This window comes from Lissotriton helveticus, chromosome 5_1 (genome assembly GCF_964261635.1).
Source record: "Lissotriton helveticus chromosome 5_1, aLisHel1.1, whole genome shotgun sequence".
Lineage (NCBI taxonomy): Eukaryota > Metazoa > Chordata > Amphibia > Caudata > Salamandridae > Lissotriton > Lissotriton helveticus.
Window position 1 is genome coordinate 226,003,831 of NC_136065.1, and position 27,688 is coordinate 226,031,518.

Sequence of the window (27,688 nt, forward strand, 5' to 3'; positions counted from 1 at the left end):
ACAAAATTACCTGAGCAGCCTGTACAGCAATCTGTCACACCAGGCTGTGTCCCCTGCACATTTGAATGGGAAAGGACAACAGAGCTCACCTTTGCACTCTGCCTTCCTTCGCCAGCCTGGAATGTGCTGGAGAGGTTCACTGAAGGGCAGTTGAGGATTGGTGGAGGGGGATAATTTGCACTCATTTCAAGGCCTGGCTTTGAGGCAGGAAGTGCAAAATGCCACACCTGCACACTCCCCTCACACCAAAACCCACAATTAAGCCTATCTTGGCTAGAAGAGGGCTGGAGAGCTGGTACTTGGTCCTCTGGAATTTGTCCTGGTGGATCGCGGTGGACATGGCCTGGTGGTATCCAATATGGGTCCCCCAGCCAAGAAAAATAAATTTAAACAAAGCCTCTGTTCCCATTATGTCACACACATAATTTGTGAAAGTGGCAAAAATCATCAATTATTTTTTACATTTGCACAGGGTATTGGTGAGTGAAGAGATGTTCATGCAATTAAAAACTGATGTTATTCTAAGGTATCATCATGCCACTGTTGGATCGGCTGTTTTCCGAAACCCAGCAAGACTGTCTTTGTTTAGTCCACAACATCCGGGTATTGAAAGGAAAGCCATTCATAAAGGTCAGTGAACCTTGTAAGTTATTCTTAGAGTTGCAAACCGAGCCTTTTGGCAGAGTGCTCAGCTCAAAGTCCCTCATGTCTTGAGCTCAGTTTCTTTGGACTGAGTCCATCTTTAGTCGCGGGAAGCCACTTCCCAAGAATTAGACAGTACCTCTCATTGCATCTCTGCTTCAGTTATTGGGCCTTTGAGAGTTATTGGGAGAGTGAGAGAGAAATGGGGAATTTTTACACATGAGCCCATCACTGATGGCATGTGTCAAAATCCTCAAAGTAATCTGTGGTATCCAAAGGCAGGTGTTTGTTTGGGGAACAGATATTCTTCTCTCCCTTCCTTGTTTCTGTCAAAAGTAATTGTTTTTTGTAAATGCATATGCAATTCCAGATCTCCATACCGTGCTCACATACCTTTCAGTGCAGCGCGCTATAGCAAAATTTGCAAAAACATACACTGGGCCGATTGCATGGATGTTTATTCTCGTCCATATATTATCACCCCCATAGCTTAAATATTGGATTCCTTAAGGGAGGTACCACAACGAAAACCAAATCACCCAAGCCCACCCTTGCCATAGGGCTATAATGTATTTGTAGTAGGTGTCCTAGGTTTGGCCAAATACTCTAACTGACTAAAGGGACTTCTTCCCACAGCTGTACATTTTTGGAGGGAAAACTAGAGTCGTAGACACCACTTGTTCTCCACCACTGCCACCACCTCTCTGGAGCATTTACTCTTCTGTCTGGGACCCGTGCCCTCTAGTGGGATCCCGCATCCTGCTGTAGAGTCCAGGGTGCCAAGACTGAACCAGGGGCCCTTTTAAGATTGCTGCTGGCAGCTCCAGAGATTAGAGAAATCCTGAACCGGTCCTGTGATGCTTCCCTACACCTAAAATCCTGGAGGCACCCAGCTCCCAAATAGTGGATTCAAGAGCTTTACCTGACCGGGGATTATCTCTGAACAGAAAGGGGAAGCTTTAGAGGATGAGCGAGTAGATCCATAGCCATGGACTCTGACTTTGCAGTATCACTTTTAGAATTAATTTTCAGATTATCTAAATACTGACACTACTTGTGCTTTTGAGCGATTTGGTGGGCGACCTGTTATTAGAGTGCATAAACCAGTGACATTGACTTTGGATACCTTGTCAAGCCTACCTGTTTTAATGGTGGCATTGGCGTTTTAGATGCGTCAAACATTGATATGCGTGCCTCAACCTAGCACCCTCCATACCCCATCCGAGTTGTGTAACACCTCCATCAACTTAACTTTAACCCCTTCCGTGCGGGGCATATTCCCCCGCGGTGCTGGGGTGTGGGGGGGGGGGGGGGCGCGCGCAGCGCCCTGGTGCTCATGACGAGCTCAGCTCGTTTGCTCAGGTCGTGCTCAGGTTGTGTGCTCAACACCCGTTTTCATAGAACGCTCGCACAGTAGGGGAATTTGCCCAGCGTGCGAGCGTTCGAACGGTCATGACGAGCTGAGCTAGTCTTGAGCACACGAGCACCGTGGCTCATGACGAGCTGAGCTCGTCATGACCATTCAAGGGGTTGAGGCAGCTGCTCTTTGCCTTCTGATGCTTGTAGTTTCGTATAGGCCTTCGAGTCCCAGCATGCTAAGTCCTGTTGACTAAAAGCTTGAATGTGTGAATGTCTTACAGATAACTTGGACTGTTTTGCAGCTGTGGATGATAAGTGGAAGAGTTGAAAAATAGAGATGCACAGTGGGTAACATGTCCTTCGTATCGCATATACCACTACACTTTTTCTGGTTTGCAGTGTTCTACATAATGGGTGCTGGTATTATCCCAATTTGATGGTACCGAATGTAATAATTTTAGAATGAAGAAAGATGGAGTTACACCTGCCGGGATTCAAATCTGTGGCTTGCGGACGAGGATGGATCTGTGTTTTTATGGTAGCCCTTGATGTCCTTATCCCCATCCAAGTGACGCTAGACCTACCTGGACGGGCATATCCCAAAGAGGAGGACAAGACGTGGGGCATCTTTTGTAGGTTTCACCAATGTGCCGGTTTCGTCTTTGGGTCCAGTGTAGGGTGTTTGCTTCCCTGTAAAAATGCCCCCATGACACCAACCCTTCAGTTGTCCCCACTAAGCCCAAGACCATAAAATATCGGAGATATGGGAGACTCACGGCCCCCTCATCACATGTTATGGGGGGAGGGGGCCATCATTTTTGTTACCCTTTTACCTTCAACTATGTCTATCAGTGGATTTTGACACACCTGGATGGCATTGCCCTCCACAATTCAGTACAGGAAGCTGTCATGTGTGTCAATCTACCTTTATGGGGATATCAATAACACCTAGTCTGAAACCTAAGAGTCCTTCTTGGGCGATGGGGCCCACCCAGACCTTCGTCCACGGGACTCTGACGTGGGATTCATATAGATCCATAAAGAAATTTGAGCCACCTCTGTCCGCGCCGCCAATGTTTTAGGGACATATTGATAGTGCATTTTTGACTCGTTGTTCATAGCAAGTTAGGCAAGCAAGCCCCTGCAGTGTTCTATAGGTTTGTAATATTTGGGTTTATATTGCGTTCCAACCAGATAAAACATCCAAGCGCTTGTGCCACCATGCCAGCTTGCAAGCTGCGTTATTGATCGAAGAGAATTGCCTATAGGAGCTCGTGAAATTTCATCAAGCATGTTTCTGCTCTCAAGAAATCTGGAATTTCCTCCCCTTATGAAAGCAAGTATCCTTCTCTGGATCGATGGCTGAATGATGTTACATCACCTGTGGGTTTACTGTGAAGGTAACCAACCCTCTCTCACCCCTATCTAGGAAAACGACCAGAACTGGGCTTCCAAGTTGTCTGAGCTAAGGCCAAGCTAGGCTACCTGTAAAGACGACTGAGATTGGGGGGCAACACCCAGCCAGAGCAGGCACAACCAGTGATCAAATGTGCCAGAAAGCGTTGTGGTCCCAACATGCCTGCCCACGGACTCGCCAGGCTCTGATGTGCTATGTCATCAAATGATCTTGGCCCCACTGTCATTTGTAGACGAGACTGCTCCAGGGTAATATCGGATGGCTGCAAACGATGAACTCGGAGAGAATCTACTCAAAGCACGTACTTGAGCTACACACAGAGTTCTGCCCAGCCCTATTGCAACTTAAGGTTTTGATTAGGGTAAGGAAAGAATTTCACATGTTTGCAGGAGGAAACATTTTTCTGTTCGCTTATGGCTAGAATGCTTCTTGTCCATTCACAGACGATTCCTGTATCATTTGCGGGTAGGCGCTTAGTCAGCATTTGCACATTTGGCAGTATGACTTTGTTCTAGTACACCTGCAGGGAGGAGATGCTGGGGGTCCCAAATGGGACATAATATACATAGTCAAATTCAGCAATCCTGCTGCATCTGGAGAGGAGGATTCTGCAGCGTGGCAGACCTGTGACTGCTTCTGCGTCATCACCCCACTGGGTGGCAGGGTGCTTTGTCAGCACAGGTGCTGCGGGGTGATGTATGGCACAAGAATTGCATGAGATCACCTGGGAGGTTCAGCAGCAAATATTCCTGGGCTACTTGGGAGCGGTGTGAAAGGCATAGAATGGGCATCTGTGATGTAAGGGAGATGTTGCTCCTTTTGAGGTCTCGCTGAGGCTTGCGTTAGCAATGCTTGCGAGATATAAAGTAAGGGCTTTGAAAAGTGCTTCTAAAATGCGATTGGGTACAGTGCATGTGAGCACAACCACGCGCATTGTGCACCGCTTTCATTTGCCACCAGACACTTCGTGCGCGCGTGCTTCGCCTCTGCTGCCACACTCATTCAGCTCACCAGGCTGCACACCCCCTCACCCCCCATAGCTCGCTCGCCAATGTCCCTCCCACCCTTCCTTTGATCTCCGCTTTTCTTTGAACTTTCAGTGCGAGTTCTCACAGGCTTCTCTCCGCCCCCTTCCTTTAATGGCCCTCCCCCAGCACAGAGCGCGCATCGCTTATTTATTTATTTATTTTTTATACCCAACCCTGCCGCAAACTATAGCCCAAGCCATCGTTGCTGCTTATTTATCTTATGCAACTAACAACCACTGACAAAGCCAATAGACCCGACTTATTGTCAGTATGCTGCTACTCGTTGTATCATATATCTGGATGCAATGACAGAAACAGCCAAAATACAAGTGGGGCAGCACACTAAGGTAAGCACACATTTGTTTTTTTTTGCACGTTATTTAAGCCACTCCATTTATTACATTACCCACGCTGCTGGCGTTATCCTTTCAATCCTCTTTTTGCTGCTGTACTGTCCCTCACATTTTTTCAAATTAAGGCATTATGTGGGGCTGTTGGGGCAGGACGATGGTAGGTGGTATTGCAAGTTATTTCACCCTTCACCCCCTCTCAACTCAATGTAACCTCCTTCAGCGCTGTGCACCTCTTCACACACTCGCACATAGCTGACCATCGCTGCGTGCTCTCTTCAGAGAGGCCAGGTATTGGATGGGCGTGTCTCCTGTTAAGGGGCGTCATTCATTCCAATTGCCTTACACAAGGTCACATTCATTTTTATTGTCCCGGGAATATTAGCTTATTCGTACAGAACTATAGGATGTCGAGCGACTCCGTGACTCGAACCAGATTCCCAGTTCTAAAGTCAGCAGGTCTGGCCATTACACCGCATCCTGGGGTAAGGGGAGAGGGGCAGGCAATGCCACATGGAGGCTCAGCTCGTCATGGGCTCGAGGTGCTAACAGGACCTCAGGCTGAGCCAGAGCCAGGCATTCCCACCCCCCACCCCCAACCCTCCAGTATTCAGGGAGCCGAGCCTGCCAGGACCTCTCTACAGGCCTCTGCTCTGCTGATGTGGACGGCATTAAACGTAGAGTGTACTGTAAGGTGATGCCACGAGTCCTCGTTTCCTTCCTGATGGCTCTGCGCACAAGGCGTCTCTTCTCCTTCTCTGTACAGCTATCTCCCGTAGCGCCTCGCTCTGCACACAGCTGCTTTCTCCTAGCGCTGCATGCTTCTAGCTCACTAAAGCCTCACTAAAGCTTGACGATGAGTTCAAGCGCAGTGGAAGACCTTTTACCAGATGGTGTTACTGTGAGTAAAAAAGACAAAATAGTTAAGTAATATAACAAAATGTGTAGCATTATGCCGCATAATTAGCCTTTTCTTGCCATATAATTTAGCTGCATACTTTGGTCCATCACAGCCACATAATCCCAGTGGTCCTAGATATAATGTTCTAGTTAGACCACTATATCTATGTCGGGAGAGTTTAAAAGCTCAGAAATAGACATGTGCATACTTTTGTAATCGTCTAGCGTAGGGGTGGCATGTCGGGGTCTCGCACATGACCAATTTTGCATATTTTTTCTCACATTTCGGTAGTTTTTGTAAATACAGTTGGGTAATTTAGGTGGCTCCTGGACATGTCACAGCGGCTTCTTTTGGCGTCTCAGGTATATTCACCCTTGGATCTCAAGATGCTAACTCTCTTGTCTCACCGGAGGGTCACTTTATTATCTCAGGTGAAGGTCATTTGAGGATATAATGTGAGGGTCACTTTAAGAGCTAACATGAGGGTTATTTTCTTAAATGCTTTAGATTTCACAGGAGGGTCTCCCTCAGCCAGCCAATTAATCAATGTACTGGTACCAGGCGCGCAACGCCCATTGGACTCAAAGGGCTTCAGCCCCCCCCCCCGTCGTGTGTGGCAGCGCCGGATGGGACAGCTTACCGGGCACACACACAGCCGCACCCGAGTACTTCACAGGTCTTTAAAAGACCTTTTGCTTATTAATGAGGCTTTGATGTCCCTCTCACCCCCTGCTTAGAGCCCCTGCAGCTCCACTCTGCCTTTTGCTTGAAGTTCAGCCCCCCCACCGAAATTTTATCTTAGAACCCCCCCACCGCGGAAATTTGACTCTGGTTGCGCCTCTGACTGGTACACTGCTTTTTCCCAGTGGTGATGGATGCAAAGTGGAAGTGTGCCTGGGATTTATTGAGGTTTAACAGCAGTGCAAGGTATAACTTGGACGGACTGACAAGGGGGAGCAGGGAGATTGGAAGCACATGCTTCAGAATATGAGCATAAACTGTGTGCTCCTCAGAGCTGACGACATTACGCTTATCTGCCCCCTCACCCGCCCCACACACACACAACCAATCAATCAATCATATCATTTGTAAAGCGCACTACTCACCCGTGAGGGTCTCAAGGCGCTGGGATGGGGATTGCTGCTACTGCTCGAAAAGCCAGGTCTTGAGGAGTTTTCTGAAGGTCAGCAGGTCTTGGGTCTGCCGTAGGTGGTTGGGGAGGGTGTTCCAGGTCTTGGCGGCGAGGTGGGAGAATGATCTGCCGCCTGAAGTCGCTCTTCGGAAGCTGAGGACTGTAGCGAGGGCGAGGTCGGCGGAGCAGAGCTGGCGGGTGGGGGTGTAGAATCTGAGTCCTCTGTTGAGGTACGTTGGTCCGATGTTGTGGAGTGCCTTGTGTGCGTGGGTGAGGAGCTTGAAGGTTATCCTCTTGTTGACCGGGAGCCAGTGCAGGTCTCTCAGCCACACACAACCACACACACAACCACACACAACCACACACAACCACACACACACACACACACACACAAACACACACACACACACAAACACACACACACACACACACAACCACACACACACACACACACACACACAAACACACACACACAACCACACACAACCACACAACCACACAACCACACACACACAACCACACACACACAACCACACACACACAACCACACACACACAAACACACACACAACCACAGACACACACAACCACAGACATACACACAACCACACACATAACCACAACACACACACATAACCACAACACACACAACCACAAACACATCCACAAACACATCCACAAACACAACCACAAACACACACACACACACACAACCACAAACACAACACACACAACCACAAACACAACACACACAACACACACAACCGCAAACACAACCACAAACACACACACACACAACCACAAACACACACACACACAACCACAAACACACACACACACAACCACAAACACACACACACAACCACAAACACACACACACAACCACAAACACACACACACACAACCACAAACACACACACACACAACCACACATACAACACCACACGACCAAAACCACACACAGAACCAACCGTCAGTGCACACTTTCACCAAGCACAGACACCATCAGTCATCAGTGCACGCCTTCACCGGGCACAAACACCACCAGCCTTCAGTGCACGCTTTCACCGGACACAAACCTCACCAGCCATTAGTACACGCTTTCACCAGGCACACAAACCATCAGCCGTCAGTGCACGCTTCCAACAAGCACACACACCACCAGCCGGCAGTGCACACTTCCACCAGGCACACACCACCAGACGTCAGTGCACGTTTTCACCAGGCACGCACACACACACACACACACACACACACACACCACCAGCCGTCAGTTTCCACTTTCACCAGGCACACACACACACCACCAGCCGTCAGTGCACGCATTCATCAGACACACACCACCAGCCGTCCGTGCACGCTTTCACCAGGCACACACACCATCATCTGTCAGTGCACGCTTCCACCAAGCACACACACCATCAGCCGTCAGTGCACGCTTCCACCAAGCACACACACCACCAGCCGGCAATGCACACTTCCACCAGGCACACACACTACCAAATATACACACATTTTTTTGGCCTACAATTTATAGACTTTTGTTGCAATTGGTGTTGCAATATTTAGCAATGCCAATAGCTCAAACTTAATTGATGCGAGACCTATTGCATTGTAAATGCTTGTTTTCCCTTTTTATTATTTCTTTTTGTTTTCCTCTATGAGCCTCTATAATCCACCTGGACTGCTAGAAACTGAAAGGTGTTGAGTAGTTTCGCAGCCTGATACTGCCATGCCTCAGCTGTTGCTCAGTTTTTGCATGTTCACGGCCACTGCCTACATTTACAAATGTGTAAAGCTCTAGAGTCCTGTGCAGGATCCTAACTGAAATAGGAAGGGGTCATGGGTATCACCTATGAAGTGCATTGGCAGAGATATTTGGGAGAGCGTTCGAGATAAATAAAGTTTAGGACTTCAATCAATCAATCAATCATTACATTTATAGAGCGCGCTACTCACCCGTGAGGGTCTCAAGGCGCTGAAGGGGGGGGGGGGTGTCGCTACTGCTCGAATAGCCAGGTCTTGAGGTGTTTTCTGAAGGTGAGATGGTCCTGGGTCAGTCGTAGGTGCGCGGGGAGGAAGTTCCATGTTTTGGCTGCCAGGTAGAAGGATCTTCCTCCGGTGGTGGTTCTGCTAATTCGTGGGACGGTGGCGAGGGCGAGGCTGGCGGAGTGGAGCTGGCGGGTGGGGATGTAGAACGAGAGGCGGTTGTTGAGGTATTCGGGGCCCTTGTCGTGTAGCGCTTTGTGTGCGTGGGTGAGGAGCCTGAACGTGATCCTCTTGCAGACGGGGAGCCAGTGCAGGTTTCTCAGGTGGGCGGATATGTGGCTGTGGCGAGGGATGTCGAGGATGAGTCGTGCGGAGGCGTTCTGTATACGTTGAAGTTGTGTCTGAAGTTTGGCTGTGGTTCCTGCGTATAGGGCGTTTCCGTTGTCCAGTCGGCTGGTGACGAGGGCCTGGGTGAAGGTTTTTCTGGTTTCGGTGGAGATCCATCGGAAGATTTTTCGGAGCATGCGCTGGGTAACGAGGCGGCGTTGACTTGCTTGGTCATCGTGAGGGAGGAGTCCAGGATGAATCCCAGGTTGAGTGCGTGGTCCGTGGGTGTTGGCGCGGAACCCAGTGCTGTGGGCCACCAGGAGTCGTCCCAGGCAGATGGGGATTGTCCGAGGATGAGGACCACCGTTCTGTCTGAGTTCAGCTTCAGGCGACTGAGCGTCATCCATTCTGCGACGTCTTTCATTCCTTCCTGGAGGTTGGTTTTGGCGGTGTCTGGGTCTTTGGTGAGGGAGTGTATCAGTTGGGTGTCGTCGGCGTAGGAGATGATGTTGATGTTGTGTTTGCGTGCAATGGCGGTGAGGGGGCTCATGTAGATATTGAAGAGGGTAGGGCTGAGCGAGGATCCTTGGGGTACTCCGCAGATGATCTCGGTGGCCGCTGAGTGGAAGGGAGGGAGGCGGACTCTCTGGGTTCTGTCAGAGAGGAACGAGGTGATCCAGTCCAGGGCCTTCCCTTGGATCCCAAGTTTGAGGAGGCGGGTTGTTGGGGTGTGGTGGCATACGGTGTCAAAGGCTGCCGAGAGGTCTAGGAGGATGAGGGCGATTGTTTCTCCGTTGTCCATCAGGGTCCTGATGTCGTCGGCTGTGATGAGGGCGGTCTCGGTGCTGTGGTTGGCTCGAAATCCGGACTGGGACGGGTCGAGCGAGTTGTTTGCCTTGAGGAAAGCAGTTGATGACTTTAGCCGGGAAGGGAAGGAGAGAGATGGGGCGGAAGTTCTTGAAATCTTTGGGGTCCGCTGTGGGTTTCTTCAGAAGGGCGTTGATTTCTGCATGCTTCCAGCTCTCAGGGAAGGTGGCTGACGTGAGGGAGTTGTTTATGATGTTCCGGAGGTGGGGTGCGATGATGATGGCGGCTTTGTTGACGATATGATGGGAGCAAGGGTCAGAGGGGGAGCCAGAGTGGATGGTGTTCATGACGTGGGTGGTGTCTTCCGTGCTGATGGGGTCCAGGCACTGAGGGTGGTGGTAGGGGTCGATGCTTCGGTGTCTGGAGGCGGCGTCTGAGGTCCGAAGCTGTCGTGTATATCTGCGATCTTGCGGTGGAAGAACGTGGCGAGGGAGTTGCAGAGGTCTTGCGATGGGGTGAGGTCGTTGTTGCTGGCGCTGGGGTTGGAGAGCTCTTTGACGATGCTGAAGAGTTCCCTGCTGTTGTGGGTATTGTTGTCTAGCCGCTCTTTGAACAATGCCCTTTTGGTGGTGCGGATCAGCTGGTGGTGTTCGCGGGTGGCATTCTTGAGGGCTGTCAGGTTTTCTGTTGTCCGTTCGTGGCGCCAGGTTTTTTCGAGGGTTCGGCAGGATTTCTTTGAGTCTTTGAGGGCGTCTGTGAACCATGAGGTTTTCCTGTTGCTGGTCTTGCCTGGGGGGTTCTTCAGTGGAGCGAGGTTGTTGGCGCAGTTGGTGATCCACTGTGTGAGGTTGTGGGCTGCGTCGTTGGTGTCAGCGGTATCTGCTGGCAGGTTCTGGCTTAGTGATGAGAGGAGCTGGTCTGTGGTGATTTTGCTCCAGCATCTAAGGGGGATTTGTTGCGTACGGTGGTGTGATGTATTCTTTTTGAAGGTGAAGTGGATGCATCTGTGGTCGGCCCAGTGTAGTCCGGGGGAGTGGCTGAAGGAGAGGTGGTTGCTGACTTGAGCCAATTTGCTAAGGGATTAGAAGTGAGTGTGGGGTGGAGATGGGTGGGTGTGTGTGTGTGTGTGTGTGTGTGTGTGTGTGTGTGTGTGTGTGTGTGTGTGTGTATGTATGTGTGTGTGTGTAGGTGTACTGCTGTGTAGAAGGTACATAGCAGGAGACCACGCAAAATAGAAGCTTGAACTGCTCACACAAGTTTAATTTCAGGCGTGAAGTTATGGGTGGCTTTTAAGCGGGTGTTTACATTTGTTTTGGACTGGAGATTCACAAACTAACTGCTTTGGCCGTAATCCTTCAGCCATCTTTTTGGTCAAAGGTTGAATACGATGGTGGTGTGTTGGCCAGGCATTGAGGACATTGGCCTACACTTGCGTGTCAGGTGAGGAGTTTCCCAGTGCTGTAAAAGTGACCTTTGGTTCTTCATGATGTAGCTCAATCTTAATGAGGCGTCTACCTGTGAAGGTACCTAGCTAATTCACCACCTAAGACTGTCTTGTGCCAGGTCTGTCCAGGACACTGGTAAGGAGGGTGAATAGAACTGGGATGCTCTGCTTAGCTGGCTGTCGAGAGAGAGTTCCTCACTCCATGTCCTGGACGTACTTTGTCAATTTTGTACCTTTTTAGTTTCGTCCTGGTCCTTGTCGTGTTTTCTTCACTACCTGCCCACGTTTGCCCATTTAATACATGCATACCCAAAGGTGACCTCTTTCTCTCTATGGTGAACTTAGTTTGCCTGCCCCTGAAGGTCGTAATGGTTTCCAAACCACCCCTAGGAAAGCCTTTCCCAATTTCATAGTTGAAAGAGCCACATGTGATCAGCTCTGCAGCTATGCCCACTCCATTCCAATGGTGGAATTCTCTTCCCCCTCACCTACGGGCGCTGGATGACCTCTTGCAGTTTAGACGTGCCATTAAGACTATTCTATTTATTTAGCCTGTAGCTTCTGTATCTTGCTCCTCTCTGCTTTATTTGTGTTATGTTTTGCGTACCTTGTTAAGCGCCAGGACGCCCCTTTGCTGGGGCAGCTGTGCGTGGTATAAGTTTGAATAACATAACATAACATTCTGTGAATTTCACTGAGACAAAGGAATCTAGTAATATAAATTCACCACTTATATTTTGATAAGGACATATAAGTCTGTGCATTGAATGTATATTGCGCTCTTGTTCTAGCAAGCATCCTTGACTAAAGCCTTTCTCTGTTGGTCAGACATTTGCGCCATGAACTGTTGTTATCTGGTCTGTTGCAGAGCATTCTCTTCACACCATCGCTTCTGGAGGCACTGACTTGTGAAGGAAGCCAGGATGAGCTGCGGCGGATCCTGGTCATTCCAGAGAACCAGTACTCCAGGCTGTCCGCGTACCACTCTGCCATCTGCAACGGGAGCCTCGACATCCGGACTGAGCACTTCAGGGAGCTGGCTGCAGAGCTCAAGGACCAGCTTGATATCCCTAAAACTGTCAGTAAGGTGAGCTTTCAGCGTTCACTTGGCTATAAATGTACTGTGGTCCAGGCCAAGCCTCTCTGCTTCTTCACTGTATAACCGAGTGAGGTTTCCAGCAGGAAAATGAAAGTAAAGAGAAGACCTTAGCTCATAATGGGTTGTAGAGTAAATGTAAATGTGTTTGTATTTATATAGCGCACTTCTAACCAAAGGTCTCGTAGCGCTGTATTCATACCGCTGTGGAACCCATCCTGGCTTTCCTGTGAAATGTCCACTCCTGGGCACCCCCAAGGTGAAGCCAGACATCCAAGCGCTGCTGGGGCTGTTGTGGAGATTAAGCAAGCTATTGCCCAGAGTCACAGAGTGGGACCCATGATTAGACTAGGCACCGAGGCGAGAATTATCAGGTCCGGGGAAATTGAGTCCAAGAGCCGCCGAGGCGGGAATTGAACCCTGGTCTCGGGCCAGACCTCTGCATCAGGGTCTGCCGCTCTAACCATTGAGCCACGCTTCTCGAATGGGTAGAAGGAGAGGCTGTGCAGGGCAGCATTAGGAATAGGAATATGATAGGGCCTCATTAGCCAAGTTAAAAGATCATGACACTTTGTTGTGCATAATGAGAAGATGGCAATTGCAGGTGAATTGTAACCAAACAGGAAGTGATGCAGAAGACTGTTGGACCCGGCCTCATGGCGTGGTTCTACCCCTCCCGCATGGCGGGCCCAGGACGATATCCGCCCTCCACCAGACCTCGGGCGGCCCCTTCGGCCCGATCCTGCACGCCCCAACCCCACAGGGCCGGCTACCATCCCGGTCCACCAGCGCAGGCCTGACCCCAGCGTAGGCCCATCACGACCTCAGCACGAGGCCGTGCCCGACTCCATCTTGGACCCGCCACGTCACAACCACGTGGCCTCGGCCCCAGCCCAGGCCCCAGCGAAGCCCCGACATCGAGGCACCAAGATCCACCCAGGTGGTCGAGTAGCCACTCGACAGATCCCGGAGGAAGGGGAGTTTCGATGGGCCTCCAGCCGTCCCCGGACGCCTGGTATCGATCGCCCTCCAGCCTCCCTGGGCGCTGGCTCCACCCCCCTGCTGGGTGTCTGGACACCATCATCCCGGCCCCTCTGACCCCCAGGCGCGAGGGTCCGGACTTCAAAGACCTCCAGACCTATATCTGGGGCAACCCTGGATTAAGACTTCAGTTGTATCCTGGACTGGAAGCCCTGCTGACGCTGTCACGGCCGACACCAGACGAACTCGTCCGTAACCCGACGACCTTCTGAGAGCCTGCTGGCGCTGCCGCGGCCTACCTTGCTGAACCTTCCGAGAGCCTGCTGGCGCTGCCGCGGCCTACCTTGCTGAACCATCTGAGAGCCTGCTGGCGCTGCCGCGGCCTACCTTGCTGAACCTTCCGAGAGCCTGCTGGCGCTGCCGCGGCCTATCTTGCTGAACCATCTGAGAGCCTGCTGGCGCTGCCGGGGCCTACCTTGCTGAACCTGTCGAGAGCCTGCTGGCGCTGCCGCGGCCTATCCTGTCGAACCATCTGAGAGCCTGCTGGCGCTGCCGCGGCCTACTTCGCTGAACCACCTTGCAAGCCTGCTGGCGCTGCCGCGGCTCGAACATCTCGGAACCCCCCCAGCTCGAGGATTGAGAGCTGTGCGTAGGGTATCCCTTCCGCCGCCCAGAGTAAGACTGTCCCGCTACCTTACCCCCCTTTAAGAGACTTTCCAGATCCCTCGATCTGCTTGTACATACTGCCAAGAACCAGCAACCGTTTATTCCCTATAAAAGCTTGAGAACTTAACTTCTTGTGTGGTGTCCATCTGTAGTGTTGTGATTACTCTGCTGTACGATCCTAGGAGAGGACCCTCATTCAGGAGGCCTCTCAGCAACCGCTCGGCTACTCCTCGACGGAGAGGTGGACCTAGGGGTGGTCAGTCAGACATCTTCTGCCTCCCCCGGGGACGCCTTTCTAACAAAGACCACGGTAGGTCAGGATTCATCTTGTTTGGTAAGGTGGGCGGCTTCACGCACATACGGTGAGACCATGGTACTGTAAAAATAGTTTGCTGGGAAAAAATATGAACAAATCATTGCATCATAGTTAATTTTCATACAGGACGTAAAGTTAGAGCACCAAGAGTTGTCTGCATGATGTGTGTTTTGAAGACAGATGCTTGTGCGCCACGCATGCCTAGATGCCTGTGAGCGAACATTGACCCAAGCTACTTGTGAACTGTACCAAAGGTTGGAGTTTTCTGGATTGCAGTGATAATTAGATGGCCATTTTATGGCACTTCTTCTCTGGTTGGTGTTGGACTGGAATTGCCTATATACCAACCACAAACCCTGCTCTTAATGTATGGATGTTTAGGCCTTCTATATTTCTATACATCTAGTTCTTCCAGTTCACTTGTTCTCGCCTATGCATTCATCCAGTTCACTCAGTGCATTGCAGGAACTCATCGGAAACAGTTTATGTACAGACACTACAAAAAGGACTGCTAGAGAAGAAATCGGAGAGAAGCTAGAAAGGGTTATTTTCAAGCACTGAAACACCCAGCTTCGGTTCTAGTGTGTATATGAAATCCACCAATGTTGATGCGGTGTCTACACTTAATATAGATTCAAGGAAGGGGCAGTGAGTATAATGAGATGGCTGTATTCCTGCGGTCTGCATTCGATGTGATATATGTCGGCACGTAGCTGTATGTCTAAATTAAAGATTAACACAACATCAGTTGTTGCGAAATAATAAACTATACATGAAAAACGAATAATACCTGCTGCCCAAGCCTTAGGGGGTCTGGATTAGTCTGAATTGTCACACTTGTAGTGTAGGGTGTGAGCGTAGCTGGGTTGATATTGTCACTGGCGGCGCTGGCAGGGGCAAAGGGTGGTGCAAGCTGCAGTGGCATCTGGCGAGGGCCCTTTCGCTCATTTATTTTACAAATGTAGCACTGCGGAATACGTTCCAGTGTGCAAACTTCCGTTTCCGAAACATAGTCCGGGGTGCACAAAATAGATCTTTTGCTGTGGGCTGACAGGCAGCAGCGGTCCGTGCAGGTAACAGTGGTGGGGCCGTATTGGGAGGATTTCGAGGGACGATGCTGAGGGAAAATACGACCGGTTCTCACCTGTTTTCACCTGCCGAAGACGTGTGGGTGAATAGCACGGTTTATAATTTGAGCATCGGCCTTACTAACGGAGGGTGACCCTCTGAGCGGGCTGGCAGGCAGTATTTGTACGTCAATGCCATGCAATATTTTAAAATATTTACATTGTAAACCGGGCTTGAGTCGTGGTACCACGCGGGTGGATGGCGTCCCCCCACTTATTTTAACGGGGGACGCCGTCCCCCCTGCCAAACAGCTGGACTTCACTCTGTGGCTTGGCACCCCCGTGACGTCACTTCCTGTTGTGACGTCACTTCCGGTGACAGCGTCCCCCCCCCACACTTCTTTTTTTACGACTTGTGCCCTGATTGTAAATCCCATTTCATGAGTCCTCTTTAACTCGCGGCTGTCGAAGCGCTTGTGCAGGAGGCGTGCGTAGACAGAGAGAGTTGAGTGAATTATGACAGCTCGCATCCCTCCCTCCTGGGCCCCGGGTCCCTTTGTCCCCAGTGACCGAGGCTGTCTCTCTCTCACATGTTCTGGCAGAGATAAGACGACGCGCAACCCCTAATGACATTTAAATGACGTGTCTCCAGCGGCCGGGTCTATTTCTAACCACAAACTGTGTATATGACAAGAGCAGATAATCACTGTAGTACCCCGAGGCTCATAATAAGCCACTCTCTAATCTCTTTCTAATGAACTTTAAGCAATAAACTGATCTAGAATTTGAAACACGGGAGTAATTTTATATAAAGCTGCAAAGGTACCAGCAAAAATATCTAAACACTCTCGCGATAGGACGAAATGTATGTTTATATGCAAAAAAAACCAATATCCTGAAAAACAGTCACCGCAAAACTGTAATTAAAGGGGTATGTATCATACCTGTGAATTTTGGAATCAAGACCGTCCAGAAGCCTAGAAACCAAAAAAAGATTTCAGAAGTCCTGTATTTAATGTAGTACGACCAATTAATACATTTACAAAAAAAATATATTTAATGTTCAGTTGATGGTTGCTGTGATAAATAAATCTGTTTTTGTATAGATCATACACTCATGGATCTGGGGCATGTACAATATCAGCGACACGTCACATAAAGACAAATTACAAAAATGTCACCATATACGTTAGCTCTTAAATTTTACCAACCAAGGGCCAGATGTATGAAACCATTTTGTGCTTGCAAACCTTGCAAAGTCACACAGTTTGAGAGCGCTCTATGGCTACTCCCTATGTACTAAACTCATTTTGCGACCCATATTGAATCGCAGGAAGAAGCGTAAAATGGGTGTTCTTCCTAATTGGGATTTGGTATGGTATGACCCATAAATCCGTTACCGAACTCCCAAGGGAGGTGGTACCTTCTTCACAAAGTCGAAGGGGGTCTCCGTGGTTCCCTTTGGTTACTGTGTGCGGGGACCTTAGCAGGTGCAAGCAGTGGTGGTACATGGGACAGCTCCCTAGATGGAAACCTTTTTTTTCCCCAGTGTTTTTAAAAAGCATCACCAGTTCCATGGGCTGATTTTGGAGGGAAAAAAAGTTTTCTCTTTGAGAATCCAAACACCGGGATGACGTGTCTTGCAGGCCACCATCACCGTGTTTGTAGCCAATCACAGTGAGTCGTAAATAGCAACCTGCCTAATTAATATTCATTATGCTGGCTGTTCTGCGATCCCCTATGAACAGAGACCTTTTATTATATAGGTTGCATTACAAAATTAGAGATGGGTAATAAAATAGTGTGCAGTTTTATGTTTCCTGTGTCTTCAAAAATCTTCCTTTAGTAAGAATCTCATAATCTAGGAAAGCATTGATTGTCTTGTGGATGTTTCTGCTCTCTCCTGCAATCAGATGCAGTAGAGTTCATTTCACACCCTCTCTGGGTATTTCCAATATAAAGACTTGTTTGAGGCTCTTGGCTATGACTTATCTTTAAGTTTTATAATGGGCTGTCAGTTTTTTTCGATGACTTCAAAGATCTAGAGGATGTAGCAAATGTACAGTTTGAGGGAAAAGAGAGGGGAAGTTGGAATCCAAACGTGTAGGGAAAGAGCCCAGGTCGTCTATTTTTCAGCCATGACCACTGGTCTGTATGGAATTTAATAAACAGTTCAGTGTTCAGGATGTTCCCGCCAGCGTGTTACCTGGTTCCACCTGCAAGGTATGATTGAGGGCGATTCCCAGTTGCTGGATTTCAAGATTGGCTTTTACTTGGATTCTTGTAGATTGGCCTACGCAGGAGATGGTCAGCTTGTCGAACAGGTGCTCACGCTACCAGGCAGTGGTGGTGAACAGTTAGCTCAGCCTGAACCCATCTGAAGACGTGTTGATGTTGTATGGTATGTTTAGGGCAGATTTTTGGTTCAATTTCTCCTGACCCTCCAATAGCCAAAAGCATTTAAGGAGGCCCACAGTGATTGCGGGCCCAATAAGAAGGATGTTGCCCCCATCAGTGTGATGCGACGAGGGCCTGTCTTGTGTGGTAGGCCGGATAGGCTGGAAACCACGGGTTGCTCCACTGGAGGTTGGCAAGTAGCTCTGATATTGCATAGAAGGATTCAGTGTGTCTCTTATTCTTTGTGGGATGCTTTATTCATGGTGCCTTAACTTAAGATAGTGAATTTAGGTAGAAAATAATTTATTTTATATTAATAATGAAACTTTGTTTTTGTTTGCATCGGTCTGTTCAGATTTTTGCCTCCTTATGCATGTTTTCTTGTGCAATATTTTTTCCGTGGAAACCCCCATCTTCTCCTCCTGACTCAGCCCCCGGCCATTTTCCTGATTCTAAGCCCTCCACATTCCCTTTTGACCTCCCCTACAGTGGGAGAACCGGTCTCTCCCCTAAATCCTTTGTATTTTCTATTTACCCTCTCGCCTAATCTCATAGATGTCTCGCACAATCTGAGTTCCAGGTTCTACTTTGAACTTGGTATTCTGCCCATCAATGGAGCTGCCTCGTGGTGGAGACCAGAGAGCAGGCCTAGGCAAGTAAACTCACTTGAAATAGAAGTAGGACTGCTAACGCGGGATTACTGGTTACTAATTATCTTACCAAATCCCAAACTATGTCGACTGAATCGTTGGTACCTGTCGTTGAGTAAAGGTAATCTCGCAATAAGTCAATCAATTTAAGAACTTACAACACTCTAAATGACCACTGACCAAATTTAAGTTTTAAAGATTTAATATAAAGTCAAAGATAACTGAAGATACAAACTTCTCAAAATGAGATTCAAAAGGTAAATTGGTATCACTATAAACATGAACTTCTTGAATAATCTAAGTCTGAAGAACAAAATAATAAGTACAAGCTCAAAGACCATAAGGGTTGTCAAAATAGATATAAGTTGCAATCTCAAAGTCATTACAGAAAAGAAAATTAAGGTTAGTCTGTCCCTACACTATACTAAGTGACATCCCTACTTAGCAAGATCTTAACCCTCTAGGTGTCAGCCGTGGTGACTTCCTAAGAAGATCACGCACTTCTCTTTGTCTCTTCTCTGATAATGGGTCTCTCCTGATCAGCCTATCTGCCTACCCATCCGCTTCCTTAGGCTCCCAAAATCATCTGCTCTGCTCTCCTCCCGGGTCTCTTTCCCTAATACCAAATCACATTTTCAATAGAAACGCCCCTTGGGACGCCCCTCACGTGGTACATCTTTGCGCGGCAAACTCCATGATGGTACTCTTGAAGACCCTCGTTATAGTTGACCTTGGTTCCCAGACTTGTTCTTCAGTGCGCTGATACCCCCTGAAATTCCTGGAAACTCTTACAGGCCTGCGCAAGGCGCCACTGAACAAAGTCCCTTTCATTCGAGCTGATTAGGACCCTCGCACCTGCATACAGCTCGTCCTGCAGTGGGCCTCAAATTCCAGACTCCACCATATCTTTAGTCATAAAACACTCTCAAAGCTCGGTGCTGGACACCTCGCGACCTCTTCTCTAACGAGCACATGACGATTTACACGACATGACATTATCTCCTCTGGCCTACTTGATTTACATGCAGCAGGTCCCTGCACTCTTAAAACGTTAACTTGATTTAAACAGCAAACATTCTTAACTAGCATACGTTTCTAAAATAACACATCTATAAAGCATATACTTTTAACCCTAAGTTCAATAGTACATTTTGGAAGAACCATGTCAACCTTATCTCACATTAATTTAGCAGCACGTTCAGGTTTGCTGTGAATTGCCCTAAGGCCTACACATAATACTGGATTTTCAAAGTTACATTTAATTCGGACATGATTCTTTTAACATGAGAACATGAGGTTTTCACATATATTCCAACATTTCTACATTAATCTCACACCGTTATAATTATAGTTACTCTACTTAACATTCTATACATTTCACTACTGAATATAAACCACTCTGTATATTTCACTCCTGGATATAAAACACTCGTGTGCAAAACATGTTTAAACTAACTACGTGCTTGTAAATATGGCGTACTTATACATTTTTTTCAAACTTGTGCTCTCTCAGTCCCCCCTTTGATGACCTTCAGGGGTCATCATCACCAAGACACTAAAAATGTAGAACCTTTTAAAGTGAAGACAGGGCAGTTCCACCTCTTTTCATACTCTCTAATGCTTTCAGACTCTTATATTGAGTGTCCTGCATCGCTGTCAACTCTTCTTCCTGTTTCTTCATACCTCTCTGTAACCTATTTGCTCTATAACATTGATACAAACGCACCAATCCCCACAAAGTGATTACACAAATCACAATTATGATGATGGGTTTCAATATGTACCAAACGATACCCTTTCCTAAGTTGGCAAACCAACTTCCAACTTTACCCATTCCATGACCTACTTTTTCCCACACATTTACCTTTGCTAGGTCCTCAATTTCGTAGTGTATGGCAGTGATATTTTGTATATACTTCTCTAGAGGTTTTGAATTGTCTGGAATGTAAGTACAGCATTCCTGGACCTTCAAGGCCTTACAGACTCCTCCCTCTTTTGCTAACAGAACATCTAAAGCAAGTCGGTTCTGAAGAACCATTGCCCTAATCGATTGCATCTCACCTTCTATCAGCATCAATGATCTTGCAGTACTAGCAGATAGCCTATCTACGACTGTAGCTAACCTCCTAATTTTGATGTCATTCATTATCAATCCTAAGAAAGGGAATGCAGCACCGAGTACATCTCCAACTATTTCTGCTGCACCCAGCCCTCGCTTCCATCTAGTTGATATTTCTTTCTTAGGCGTGTCTAAATTCTCAACATGATATATTTTAGGGAAGACAACAGCCAGATAGCATGATCCGTACCAATTATCTGGTAACTTCACATAGGCACTTCTTCCACATACAAAATATACATTTGGTATTGCTTGCATCCCTTTCAAAAAGTTCTTAGAGTAATACTCCAATTGAAAGGCATGTTCACAATGGACTTGACCTACATAAAAGTTTTCATAATATGAGTAACTCCTGTGAATGCACAGTTTTCCCCGTTTATCCTTATCCAAAGCAATTGGACCAATACTACCTTTTCTTTGATGTGCCCTTTCCTCCTTGGTCCAATCTGTTTCCCATTGTCCTGATGCTTTCAAAATCTTCTGCCTCCTGTATCTAGTATCTACCTGTGCTATAAACTTTTTCTCAACTTCTGATATTTGACAAGTCAGATTGTTCCTTCGAGCATGTGAAGTATCTAACGTTTTCCATGGAATAAACCATTTGTGTAATCTGTCTTCGCTCTTGTAGTAGTCCCATTTATTCAAATGCTTGAAATTTGGAACCTCTGGCAATGTCGAGTCGAAATTCGAGAAATAATACTCGAATCCTTCTCGTCCATAAAACATGCTCAACAATAAACTGCACGTTATTCCATATGTCAACGGAAGATGATGGTATCTGATACCCTCCTCCACTGAAGCTGGTAATTGCATACAAACGTAACAATCCTTCACTTCCATGGCATCAACATATTCATAAAGCAATTTAGCATAAGCATTTGACTTGTAATTTCCCTGTGACTCATCGGTGTGAAGCCTTTTTATTTCTGCATCTAACAATGCTTTGTCTTTCTCATTGATGTTTCCCTTCTCTTTAATAATGGTAGTTTTCGGTGTTGATACTCCCTTATCCTCCTTAACTGCGGTTTCATCCCCTTCATGTCCCGCTAGGAATGAAACAGTTACCACTAAAATTATAAGAGAAACCACTACTCCTAAAAGTGTAACAGCTATACATTTTGCCCTGCGGTTCGGGTTGCCAGCCTCCATGTTCTCAAACAGTGTAGTTTTTGACTTTCTTCCAGCATTCACTTCCTCTTCTTTTCAAACAAAGTCTTTCTCTCTTGCAATGTCTTTCTTTAAACACTTGGAAGCTTGACAATTTGTTTCCGCAAAACAGTTCAAAGTCCAGTAGAAAATAGACAACCCTAGCCCTTCTCCATCCACTAAAATGAAACCCCTATCACTTTTCTTCTTCCACTCGGCGCTAGGTTATCTTGCAACAAGTTTTTACAATTTCTTTTCAACAGTCTTATTTTCGTCTGAAGTTATGTATGACTCAAGGAGTGACACTACGTCTTCATAAATGTCCATCCGAAGTATCATTCCCTCAGGTTCTGGGCAGTTCGTACCACAACATGGAAAGTCAACTTTTTCTAGGATTATTCTCCTTATTTCGCTCAAGACAAGTGGACGGACAAAATTGAGAGTTAGCGTTTTTTCAATTTCCACTCCTGGTACTATCAGTTCTACATCCACAATTACAAAGGGGTCCGTTCTAATCAAGATCACTTTCTTCACCTTTCCAGTTCTGCGCCCCTTTGAAGACATTCACAATATGGTATTAATCCACAACAATAAGCGCTCCTAGCATTTCTACTATTCGCTCAAGCATTTCCAAACGAAGAAGAGTTCCCTCCAATATTGGATATCGTGAACAGCAAACTGGAAACTCAACTGTCTCTAAAATCAATTTTCTTATTCCACTCAGGAGAGCAGGATGAACGATGTTGAGTGTCAGCAACCTTTCGGTCTCCGCTCCTGGCAGTAGAAACCTTATTTGCACTGTGATGATCGGGTCAGTTCTGATCAGTTCCACTTCCCTGATCCTCCCTGTTCTGTGTCTCCCAGACATCTGCAACTAGGTAGGTCCAGTCGGGAGTAGAGTATCTTCTACTAGGCACTCGCACCCTCCTTGATCTTCTAAGACCCTCCTCGGCTTGATCCTGGATATCTTCTTCTGGATCTGAGTCTTCGGATATAGGAGTAAGCGTTTCTTCCTGGGCCGACCTCAAACTTAGCCTTCTTCTCCTTGTTGGCCAAGTGGCAGCTCCAAGCCTTATTCTCCTATTTCTTGTCCTCTCACTTGGTTCTTGGTCGCTCTGATACGGATCTGAGTCTGAGTCGTATTCACTTCTGCTCTCTCCTTCAGTTGCGTCTTCTGTCTCACTGCCGTCCTGCCTTCGCTCTTCTTCTGAATCCGTTGCGTTCCCAACTTCTTCCGACACCCCCTCAGCTGCCTCAATCCCTTCTTGCGACTCTTCTTCCACTTCCGGGCTTTCGTCTGGGATGGGAGCTGTTCCTTCTAGAGGTGCTGGAACTCTTCTAGTATGGGATGCATGGATCCAATTTGGCAGCCCCCCGCACTTCACCGCGGTGTTCGTTATCAGGATTACCTGAAAGGGCCCACGCCAGCGAACATCTAGGCAGTTCTTCCGGACGTGTTTTTTAACTAAGACCCAGTCCCCTGGGTTCAGATCATGACACAGGTTCCTCGATGCTGGAACTTCAGCCGCATGCACCTGAAGGGACACAGAATGGATGGCGTCAGACAGTCCTTTACAATAATCCAAGATCAGATCATCTGTAATATTCAATAGAGCAGTAGTTGGAACTGTAGGAAGTCTCATGGCCCTCCCCATCAGGATCTCGTGGGGAGAGAGACCTGTCCTCCTATCAGGTGTGCTGCGCATGCTCATGAGCACTAAAGGAAGAGCATCTGGCCAACTCAAAGATGTGGATGCCACTACTTTAGCCAATCTATTCTTCAACGTGCCATTCACTTGTTCCACAATTCCTGAAGCTTCTGGTCGATAACTACAATGCAGCTTTTGATCGATATTCAGTGTGGAGCACAACATCTTCACTATTTCGCTGTTAAAATGTTTTCCTCTGTCAGATTCCAAAGAGGCAGGCACCCCGAAGCGCGGTATCAACTCCCTGAGCAACAATTTAGCCACTGTGAGTGTATCGCACCTACGTGTAGGGTACGCTTCAACCCATCTGGAAAATACGCATACAATCACCAACACATACCTAAGGCGATTGACTCTTGGCATTTAGATGAAATCTAATTGCATTCTATTGAAAGGCCCCCCCGACCTCCCAATGTGACTCAGTGTGACTGGTGTTCGTTTGCCTACGTTCAGTTGTTGGCAGGTAACACATCGCTTACATACTGATTCTGCTGCTATTCTAAATTTAGGGCAATACCAAGTTTGCCTAAACACTCTCATCATGGCATCCCTTCCTAGATGTACTGGACCATGTATTTCTCTCGCCATGGGATTAGCTAATTCTTCAGGTAACACAGCTCTCCCATCTGCTGAAACCCAAAAATCCATTTCACTTCGCACACAACCTGCTATTTCCCATGCCTTTTTCTCTGTTTCAGGTGCGTTCTCCTGCATTATTCTTAAATCCTCCCAAGTGTCTACAGTTTCTAACATCATACTTAATTCAGTCTTTTCTTCTGCACCTTCTATTTCCACCTTTGAGAAAGAATAATTTTGTTCCGCACAATAGCGTGCGACTTCATCAGCGTATCTGTTGCCTTGTGACACAAAATCTGTATTCTTAGTATGAGCTACACACTTTACGATTGCAATGTCAACTGGACCTTGTAATGCTTCTAACAATAATCGCACAAATTCTCCATTTCGAATGGGCGAACCAGAGGAGGTCATGTAACCCCTCTGAGACCACAACTGCCCGAAATCATGAACCACACCGAAACCATATTGGCTGTCCGTGTAGATGGTGACTCTTTTCCCGTTTCCTGCTATGCAGGCACGAGTTAGGGCAATAATTTCTGCTACCTGTGCGGAATGTACTCCTTCCAGGCAAGCGGCTTCCACAACTCCAGTAATGGTACAAACAGCATAAGCTGCTCTCAACCGACCAGTATCGTCTCTTAAACATGAGCCATCAACAAAATAAATTTCATCGGGGTCAGACAGTGGCTCATCCACAATATCTGGTCGGGGTTTCGTGCATAGTTCAGTCACATCAAGGCAATTGTGGTCTTCACATCCTTCGCCTTCTATTACAGTAGGTAATGGCATCAAAGTAGCAGGATTCAAGACAGAGCATCTCCTGAGAGTCACGTTCTCTGCGGCAAGTATAACTTGCTCGTAGCGCGTGAGCCTACTATTGGTCAGATGCTGCGTCTTCGTCCTGGTCATTAGCAATTCAACTGAATGTGGTACATATACCACTACTGGATGTCCCATCACAATACTCTCGCTCCTTTCAATGCTGACACCCGTTGCAGCAACGGATTTGAGACATCCGGGCAACGCTGCGGCTACTGGATCTAATGTAGCCGAAAAATATGCAACTGGTCTACGGGCATTTCCGTGGGTCTGTGCCAAGACTGACAAAGCACATCCCTCTCTCTCACAGCAATAGAGTGAAAATGACTTTTCGTAATCTGGCATTCCCAGAGCCGGAGCACGACATAAATCGTCTCTCAGCTGTAAAAACGCCACCAGACATTCTTCATCCCATGGTACCGGATCACTCACCTCCTTGTGCGTCAGTTTCTGTAAGGGCTTTGCTTTCAGTGAAAAGTTAACTATCCACTGTCGGCAGTAACCCACCATTCCTAGGAACATTCTAACTTCTCTCTGTGTTGTAGGCGCATTCATTTTCATTATCGCCTCAATCCTCTCCGGGGACACCTTACGTTTCCCTTTTTCTAACCTGTGCCCTAGATACTGTACTTCTGTCAAACAATACTGCAACTTGCTCGGAGATACCTTATGTCCATTCTCAGCTAAATGATTCAGTAAGGCAATTGAATCTGCTTTACAAGCTTCCTCTGTCTCTGACGCAACAAGTAGGTCATCTATGTACTGTACCAGAACCGAATTCTGTGGCAGTACTAGATTCTCAAGATTCTTTTTCAGCAACTGATTAAAGATGGATGGGCTATCTGTGAATCCTTGTGGGATTCGACACCATGTTAAAACGCGATCTTCCATTTTAAAAGCAAAAAGATACCTGCTATCTTCATCCAATGGGATTGAAAAGAAAGCCTGACAAAGATCTATCACTGTGAACCATTCTGCTTGACATGGTATTTGAAACAATATCACTGATGGATTCGGTACCACGGGACAACATGAAACGACTATGTTGTTAATTTTTCGTAAATCCTGAACTATCCTAAACTTCCCGCTAGGTTTCTGCAAACCCATAATCGGGGAGTTACAAGGACTACCCACGATTTCTTTCAGTATTCCCTGCTGTATCATTGACTCGATCACAGGTTTTATTCCCGCAATCGTTTCCTGGGACAATTTGTATTGAGGCGTTCTTGGAAACTCAACATTAGGTTTTACCAATATTTTTACCGGCTCTACCCCCTTAATCAATCCTATTTCTTCTCCTGTGAAATCCCATACCTCTGACGCCACTGCATCTCTTAAATCTTGGGGAAGATCTTCTATTGTCAGAGTAGGATATAGTTCTACACAAGATTTTGAATTGGCCACCTTAAAAGTAGCATCTTCGTCGGTAGTCTGTACCTCCACTCCTTGCGGGGTGCAGTATATGGTGCAGTTCAATTTGCACAACAAATCCCTTCCTAACAGACATACCGGACTCGAGTCACAAACCACAAACTGATGTTCGTTCATATGATTTCCTATTTTCACAGATACTGGTTCTGTCAAAGGACTGGTCATTCTTTTATTTGCGACTCCTACCACCTGAATTGTTTCCCCTGACATTGGCAAGTCTGGAACCACCGCTGATCTCAGAGTCGAACGAGTAGCCCCAGTGTCCACTAAGAACGTAGTGGGACACCCTGCCACTTCTGCCTCAACAAATGGCCCTCTTTGATCCACTTCTAGGACTGCCCCGAGGGTACAATCCTCTTCACTGCTCACCCGTTGTCCTGTCAATGGGTCAATGTAATAACACTTTTCTTCCTCGATAAACAGAGGCATTTGTTTAAAGACCTTTCCCCCTGTCGCTATCTTCGGTGGCTGTGGGAATTGGGCCCGTGGAGCCGAAGTCCCCCCTTTGGCCACCTTACTACTTGGGACTGTCACCTTTTGCACTGGGACTTCTTGGACCTGCTCTTCTACTTCTAGCTCTTCATTTTCAGGGTTAAAGGGACACTCGCGTCGCCAATGCCCCACCTGGTGACACTGATGACACTTTGTCGTTTTCTTTAAAGTGGCAAAGTCTATCCTAGGTCTCTGCCCTTCCTCATTGTCCTTATTCTGACCGTTTGGCTTTCGTCCCATCCCCTGTTTCTGCTGGCCACCCTTCCCAGCGGACTGCATTTGCACCACCATCAATTTCTCCTTTAGATTCTTGGCTTTAGAATCTATCTCGTCACTGCAGTACCTCGCATAACGTAAAATCTCATCTAGTGGTTTGTTCTGCCAACAGATTAAATGTTGCTGTATCATCAAACAAATATCAGGTCTCAACCCCAAGACAAACTTTGACACAAACTGCCCTATATCTTTGGGATCCATTACATCTAGTCCACTGTATTGCTTGAATGTTTTCAATAATCTTTCATAAAACTCGTGAACTGTCTCCTTGGGTTCCTGCCTTGTTCGGTCTATTTTTACCCAATCTATGTCCTGTGGTGGTACCTTATCTTTCAGCCATGCTATTACCCTTTCGTACTTTTGCATGACAATCTCGGACGGTCCATTAGTCCGAGCATCCCTCACTGGTTCAGTATTTGGCCATTCAACACTAGTCTTGCACGGGGTCCACAAATCAGATGGGACCACGATGTCAAACAACGTGTTCAAATCTATCCACAATACTTTCGAGATTTTGACAAACCTCTCTACCTGTTTATACCATTCGAC

The 27,688-nt window shown here is 47.4% G+C and overlaps 1 protein-coding gene across 1 annotated transcript in view; it reads left to right on the forward strand.

The window, feature by feature from the left end:
• Positions 1 to 27,688, forward strand: part of ABCA2 (ATP binding cassette subfamily A member 2) — a 693,258-nt gene that overhangs the window by 306,803 nt on the left and 358,767 nt on the right. Inside the window, exon 8 of the mRNA XM_078642051.1 lies at positions 12,264 to 12,482. Within this exon, the coding sequence (XP_078498177.1) occupies positions 12,264 to 12,482 (219 nt within the window). The remainder of the gene's footprint in view (positions 1 to 12,263; positions 12,483 to 27,688) is intronic.